The sequence below is a fragment of the Bactrocera dorsalis genome, unplaced genomic scaffold (assembly GCF_023373825.1).
Source record: "Bactrocera dorsalis isolate Fly_Bdor unplaced genomic scaffold, ASM2337382v1 BdCtg081, whole genome shotgun sequence".
Classification (NCBI taxonomy): Eukaryota; Metazoa; Arthropoda; class Insecta; order Diptera; family Tephritidae; genus Bactrocera; species Bactrocera dorsalis.
Genome location: NW_026038132.1, coordinates 59,171 through 66,538, shown reverse-complemented (window position 1 = coordinate 66,538; position 7,368 = coordinate 59,171). Strand labels below are relative to the sequence as shown.

Here is a 7,368-nt window from a genome sequence, read left to right as displayed (position 1 = left end):
TGGCGGCGTTCGGGGTATAGTCGTCCGTCATAAACATTTCATCGGAGTTGGGGAAATGGATTTTTAGTGTTTATATGTAAATTTTGGTTGGCAAAATATGTACACCTACACATACACATACACATACATATAAATCAATTTTTCACTCTTAATAGACATTCCTTCGTCGAAATATAGGTGTACGTGCATTTTATTTCGCCATATTGCACATCTCATTTATTTTGTATAGAAAATGTATTGGCATTATTGTCATTGCTACTGACGTACGAAGCCAACTATCTATATTATATATGTGTATGCATATATACATATTTATATTGTATATTGAATTGCAATTGCACCGTTGCAACGCCTAATAATGGATCCTTCAAATACACAACACCAAATTTACCAAAAAATTAAGTATTTCCTGTGTAGAAACGTTTATGTTAACATACTACAGTGCATATATAAATAGATTGCTATCAATATTATTGACTAGTGCGATTTTGTGTCGAAATGTGTCAGTTCTTCTTTTTTTTTTGCCAATCACATGAACTCTTTTCCTACAACGAGAGTATTTGGACTTGGTCCCATTCTTTCTCACACGTCAATAAGCTAGTGATAATACGAGTATCATCGAAGTATCTTCGTACGTGTGTGCAGTGGCTGACGTCTTCCGTCCATCGATTACTGACAATGATATTTGATATTAATGGGTAAGTGGCACGGCTTATACAGGGTGTGGTTTAGTTTAGGACATCAGGCAGTACATACTTTTGTCTGACATATTATATGTAATAGACATAAGCGAAGATCTTAGGAAGATCCATAAGGAAACCAGATTTTCTTTATATGAAATGAATGGCTCAAGATATGGAAGGTTGCTCTAGTACTCGGATGAAAGATATTAGTATTTTAATGTAGTCTATTCTATTAAAAATTTAATAATTTCATTTTGGAAGATTGCCTATTAAACGATCTGGGCCATTCCTCCAAAATGAAGTTTTAATAAAGTATCAAATCACTAGCTGGAAGGTCGTATTTCTTATCAATACCCATAACATCGCCATTTCTATCCAGTCTATATACGGGAAAACTATTTTCCTCCATTGCACCATCTGATCAAATTTGACTCGGACTGGTCCATTTAAATTGCGTCTGCAAACCAATCGATAAATATTTAATTAATGACGATAACATCGACACATTGAAAAAGAGACGCTTCGCAAAGTAGCTGAGGATCCTACACCATTACACATCATTGACGTGTTGATGAATATAACGTTGAAAATGTCCAAAAATCAAGCGATTGACGCTCCAAAAATAAGCCGAAACCGAAATCAAAGTCAAAGCTGGCCAAAAATCAAGCCAAAGCTTATGATTTTGTTTGATTAACGTGATGTGATTCAGTGTGAATCCGTTCCCCAGTATCAAACAGTCAATAAAGAATAGTACTTGCCTGCTTTGAGGCGTTTGCGTGAAGCACTTTATCTGTGCCGGCGTACTCCGATAATATTGATATCATTGGCCTCAACAATCGCGCCGTTAGTTCTACTTTCACCAGACTGGTAAGGAAGCAAAGCAAATGGGTGTGGTAGTGAACCTGGGCTAGACGAAATTACTCCTGTCATAAAACAAACAGATGTCGCACTTGGCTCCCACAGTCATAACTTTGAATATTTCGTCTATCTTGGAACCAGCATTAACATCAATAACAACGTCAGCTTTGAAATCCGACACAGAATAACTCTTACCAACAGGTGCTACTTCGGACTGTGTAGCCTAATGAGAAGTAAAGTCCTCACTCGACGAACAGAGACCAAACTCTGTAAGTCACTCATCATTCCCGTCCTTCTATATGGTGCAGAGGCACGGACGATGTCAATATCTGATGAGTCGACGTTGCGAGTTTTCGAGTGAAAATTTCTGCGGAAGATTTATGGATCTTTGCGCATTGGCAACTGCGAATAAAGCAGTCGATGGAACGATGAGCTGTACGAGATATGCGGCTGCGCTGCCTAGGTCATGTCGTCCAAATGGATGAAAAGACTCCAGCTCTGAGGATTCTCGTCGCAGTACCCGCCAAGGGAAGCATAGGAAGAGGAAGACCTCCACTCCGTTGGAAAGATAAGGCGGAGAAGGACCTGACTACACTTAGAATCTCCAATTGGCGCCAAAAAGCGAAAAATTCGCCAATAGAGAAGAAGAAGTCACCGAAAACTTACACAAAAAGTGCACAAAATTAGTAGGAAGTCTTTAAGATTCACATTATGAATCACCCTGTTTAATAAAAAATTATAATGAAAACGCCTACAAATTTATTCATAAATAAGGCGAACATCTCAAAAACGAGACAACGAAACAAATCAGACAAAAGCCTATGCTGAGTATAGAAGAGTAGGTGGAGCTCTATGGCGCTACTTGCCCCAAGTAATGCAATCAGAACAAACGCACCGGCACTCCACCATGAATCCTTCGCGTTCCGCGCTCATAATTAACTGCACGCAAGGCATATTTACCGTTGTAGCTAAATCATAACGTCAATAAAAAACGTCCCCCCACACACTACGTCAGCGTGCAAGAAAACCGTGAGTCGCCATATTTTGCTTATGTTTTGATTTTTTTTCTTTATTTTCATAATTTACGAGGAACTGCCCCTCGTTTAGTGCGCAATGGAAATTCGGGCTACATGACAATAAATATAAGTAGAATGACAAATTCAAACGAATGTTTCACATTACTTGGTATTATTAATTCGCTGTGGGCTGTATGAACCTTGGTCGGCGTAAAGCTTCTAGCGGAAGGGTCATTAAAAATTTACGAGTTTTGACTGACATATAAAAACTTACTAATCACTATTCTCTTTTCCTGCGTATTCTTCACCTTTTATGATTGCCTATTTGGATTTTTTCTTTTCTTGCTGGACGGTTTACCTACCTAAATATACATAATATATCACGGTACAATTTCACGAAAAACTATCCAAAATCAAGCGACTCATTTGTATTCCTTGGTCTTTCAAGTGAGAGTGGAAGTAGGGGGTTCTCTGCCTTAAAAGTTGGAGTTTTTCGTCGCATGTTATACACACAGAGAATCAAATTCAACATAAAGACAACGACTTGGCATTCAAGCCTTAACTTCCCAGAGCCCCAATTAGTTCTTACTATACTGAAGAGATCGAATATTTCTCTGTTTAATGGAAAATCGTATGTGGTTATAGATATCATAATGCCTCTCTGCAGTACATTATATCCGAAAAACTAAGTCTCGCCACAAAGAAAGCACTCCAACTTTGGTCAAAAAGCTCGCAGATGTCACTTAGTTGTCAGAGTAAATGTTCAGGCCTTTAAAAGAGATGATCCCGCGCTGGCCATCATGCCTACTTTCTTAAGACGAGTGACATTTAGGCGAAATGAATTGCTGAGAGGTCTCGAGTATCCAAGACTGTTTTAAAACATATAATAATCCGAAATCTGATTGTAGCTCCAGCAGAAGTGTAGGCTGTCTGGCTGAGGGTTTTCGAGTGTCAATAATTGTTCCGAGACCTACATTAATTCGTAAACTGACTTCGATTCGAGCGATCCTGCTTTTGGCAGTGCCTTTAGAAACCTATATGAATGTATTTTGTCCGAAATAATCCTGAACGGAATAATGGTTTCGCTTCTTGGAAGTTTAACTAGGTAAATCTGTGTATGTACTATCGTATACCAAATTGATACGCTTTATAGCATAGCAGCCAATGTTCAGAACAGAGCTGACAGGGGGCCTAAATTGTTCACATGCCACGAAAGGGTGGCTTGCTGCATGCAATCTCCTTGTTGTTGGCCGTAATGCAAAGTAATTTACTATACGAGTATAGCTATTGTTGCTATTGCATACCCATTAGCGGAGAGTGCGCATTGCACACGATGTCCTTTCCGGTTTTTCCAACCCCACAATGAACGCCTGATGGGCGCAAATTAAGAGGATACACAAATTCAACCCTCTATGTGCTTTCATACCGATTGGGGTTATACTATATGTACTCATATGCTTACATATTGTATAATATACATATATACAAGTATGCAAATGACGAAATGGGAGGGAATTCCACAAGCGGAAACAATGTAAAAGTTGGCTCAACTTTAATTGCCACTGGTCAAAGTTTTGATGAGTTTTTGTTTGTGACGCTGGCCAATGGTGGCCAACTTTGTTTTGATTGACAACAGAAGGGTGGCCTGACAGAAGCAAATGTCGTCATAACACACACATTTACTTATGAAACTATGTAAATGGCTAACAAAATGGAGCAATTTAATTTATTTGACGCAAAAGTCATTAAAACTTTGTAATTCAGCTGTCCAAGTAAATGAACCGCGTTGGACAGGGAATCGAGTGCTTTTCGAAATGTGGTTGTCAGGTCATTGGTTCCCAACTAACTAATTTATGGGCATAAAGCATACCTATGTATCTAAAGTATGTATCTAAAGTGTATCTGGAGATTGACCTATAAGCGAAGTTAAAGAGGGACTTTCGTGAAAAATTGCCCAACCGAGAATATTCCTCGAGAGTTACTCTACCCTGGATTACTGATGGTCTAGGAAAAAAGGGGTTTAAAATCCTAAACGTTCTCGAAATCTTAAAAAATATAATAGTTGTAGGTCAACCAAGACTGAGTAGGCAATTCAAAAGTAAAGTCCTCTCTCGACGAACAAAAGCCAAACTCTATAAGTCGCTCATAATTCCCGTCCTGCTATATGATGCAGAGGCTTGGACGATGACAACAACCGATGAATCGACGTTACGAGTTTTCGAGAGAAAGGTTCTGCGAAAGATTTATGGTTCTTTGCGCATTGGCCACGGCGAATATCGCATTCGATGGAACGATGAGCTGTACGAGATATACGACGACATTGACATAGTTCAGCGAATTAAAAGACAGCGGCTACGCTGGCTAGGTCATGTTGTCCGGATGGAGGAAAGACTCCAGCTCTGAAAGTATTCGTCGCAGTACCCGCCGCGGGAAGCAGAGGAAGACCTCCACTCCGTTGGAAGGACAAAGTAGAGAAGGACCTGGCTTCGCTTGGAATATCCAATTGGCGCCACGTAGCGAAGAGAAGAAACGACTGGCGTGCTGTTGTTGACTCGACCATAATCGCGTAAGTGGTGTCTACGCCAGTAAAGAAGAAGAAGAAGGTCAACCAAGACGAAAAGTCGAGCCGAACGAGGGGCTGGTCAATTGTCGACGTGTTTCTGTGAGTGGTGCAAGCTGAAAATGCAGCGTTCGTTAGAGCAGAGGTACGCGATTAAATAATGTGTGAAACTCGGTAAATCTGCGACACAGACGTTTGATATGATCAAGCAATCTTACCCAGATGTTGCTTTAGCACGATGTGGTGTGTTTCAGGTGGCACCAGGCCGTTTTGAATGGCCGGGAAGAAGTCGCTGATGAAGACCGGAAGAATGAGCAAATCCAAAGTGAAAACGATGCTCATTATCTTTTTTGGCATCAAAGGCATCATCCACCGTGAATTTGTTCCTCCTGTAATGATTGGTTCCGTCATTTTTTTTAAATCGACTCAGTTCTATAACTTTCCAAAAAAAACCCTGTATAATGAAAAATTAAATATGGTCTCGGAAATAAAAAACAATAAGAGGAGAAACCCTTGGAAAGCCTCCCGATAACATGATACAATTAGTTCTGAAATCCTTAGCCTTTACGCGCCATTCAACATGAAAAACCATTCGAGAAAAATGCATTTTTAGCATAAATCTTTTGATTTTGTGTTTTTGAGTTTACATAAGTCCAAGTTATTAAAAATGTGATAAAGGACTGATAAATAATGGACGGTTTACCTTTCTACAATTCCTAATTGCAGTGATCGCTTCCCATACTATAAATCGAACGATGATCGTTGGAAGAACTCAGTACGACATAACCTCTCCATCAATCCACATTTCCGCAAAGGACTCAAGGCGCCGCAGGGTGCTGGACACTTGTGGACAATCTCAAGTGGAGATTCAGCAGAGAATGTACTGGCATGGGAACACGTACGACGCTCACAAAGCACGTTAACCACGAAAACTATCTTTAATTTCCAATTTATTTTACAGAAGAAACAACGTCTGGATCTGTTCTTCAAAATGGAGTCGATGAATCGTGAACGCCTGCAACAGCACCAGCAACAAATGCAGCAACGTCAAAGTTGCACTTCGCCGCATCCAGATTGCCAACAACAGCAACAACGAAAGCAGCAGCAACAACAACAGACATGCGTCTACGATGAGGCAGCTACCGCCGCTGCTACAATAGCACGAGAAATGCTGAGCAACAGCGGCGACGAAGGCTGCGCGCGGAATTCCAACAACTCCAGCGACACCAACAATCAGAGGCTGGAGAGCAACCATTTGGTGCACGAGTTGCCATTTAACGACCTGATGAGCGATGAGGAGCTGCGCAAGACAGCTGGACAAATTTTGAATGGTATTCACCGCGAAGTGGAGGTGCAATCGGTGAACTCTATCATCAGTACCTATCACGATGTGTTGCTGGATAATGGTGAGTAGTAGCGCTTGGTTGCGTAAATGGAAAAGATACTAAATTTTTGTCTCACTCTGTCTTCTTTAACCACCAGAAGATTACCTCAATCCCATACACAAGGATGTTGCTGTGCACGAAAGTGGCCTGCGCAGCACGAATGCCACACATCTGGCGTCCAGCTCATACATACATTCACACAACACAACGAACTCCCAGTATTATGTCACCGAAATCGATCCACTGGAATTGGGCATACAAATGTCACACCAAGTGGGTGCCGAGGAGGTGCTCTTCAACGATGAGTTCAATTTGAATTACTTTGGCTATAATGGCGCCAACGATATTGCGGCCTGACCGCCAACCAGAGCTGATGGAGCTTCAAGTTGCTCAGTGCCGCTCATCAGTGTAACCGCGGTGGCCGGACGTGTAAGTTCGATTGCGGCCTTAGAAGCAGGCACACCCACACAACTGCTGGGTGCGAGGCCGGTTGAACGAGCTTACGGTCAACAAAAGCAATAATCGGTGTAGCCGTGTATTAGTCATGTATTAGTAAGATTAGTAGCATATAGTATATATGTATGTCAGAGAGGTCTAACAATCATTTCTAGTCATTAAATGTGGGCGATATTAGTCTGTTGGATAGATACTAAGCTCACAATTTACTAAAGATACATCTAGCAGTTTATTAGAACATTATCAACTATAGATATTAGGCGAAATCGGTTAGCAGTTAAGTATATATTTATTTATATTAGTGTTCTTTTGTGTGTATGAGCTATAACTATGCTTGAAGTACCCAGATCGTAACTCATGTTGGCTGCAGCCTATAACACAATTCATTCGTCTTCAAAAATATCCTGCAA

General features: G+C 40.8%; 1 protein-coding gene across 1 annotated transcript; it reads left to right on the top strand.

Annotated features, from left to right (window-relative positions):
• Positions 1-678: 678 nt before the first annotated feature.
• LOC105227523 (forkhead box protein A2-B) lies at positions 679-7,368 on the top strand. The gene is made up of 4 exons (XM_049461711.1): positions 679-698; positions 5,844-6,015; positions 6,079-6,523; positions 6,600-7,368. Exons 1-4 carry the CDS (start codon positions 679-681, stop codon positions 6,857-6,859), a joined length of 897 nt encoding a protein of 298 aa, XP_049317668.1. The 3' UTR covers positions 6,860-7,368.

Excerpts from the sequence above, each read along its gene's own strand:
- LOC105227523 (XM_049461711.1), top strand. The coding sequence starts at position 679 with ATGATATTTGATATTAATGG. Across the intron at positions 699-5,843 it reads ATGATATTTGATATTAATGG|TGATCGCTTCCCATACTATA; the intron begins GTAAGTGGCACG and ends TCCTAATTGCAG. Across the intron at positions 6,524-6,599 it reads CGATGTGTTGCTGGATAATG|AAGATTACCTCAATCCCATA; the intron begins GTGAGTAGTAGC and ends TTTAACCACCAG.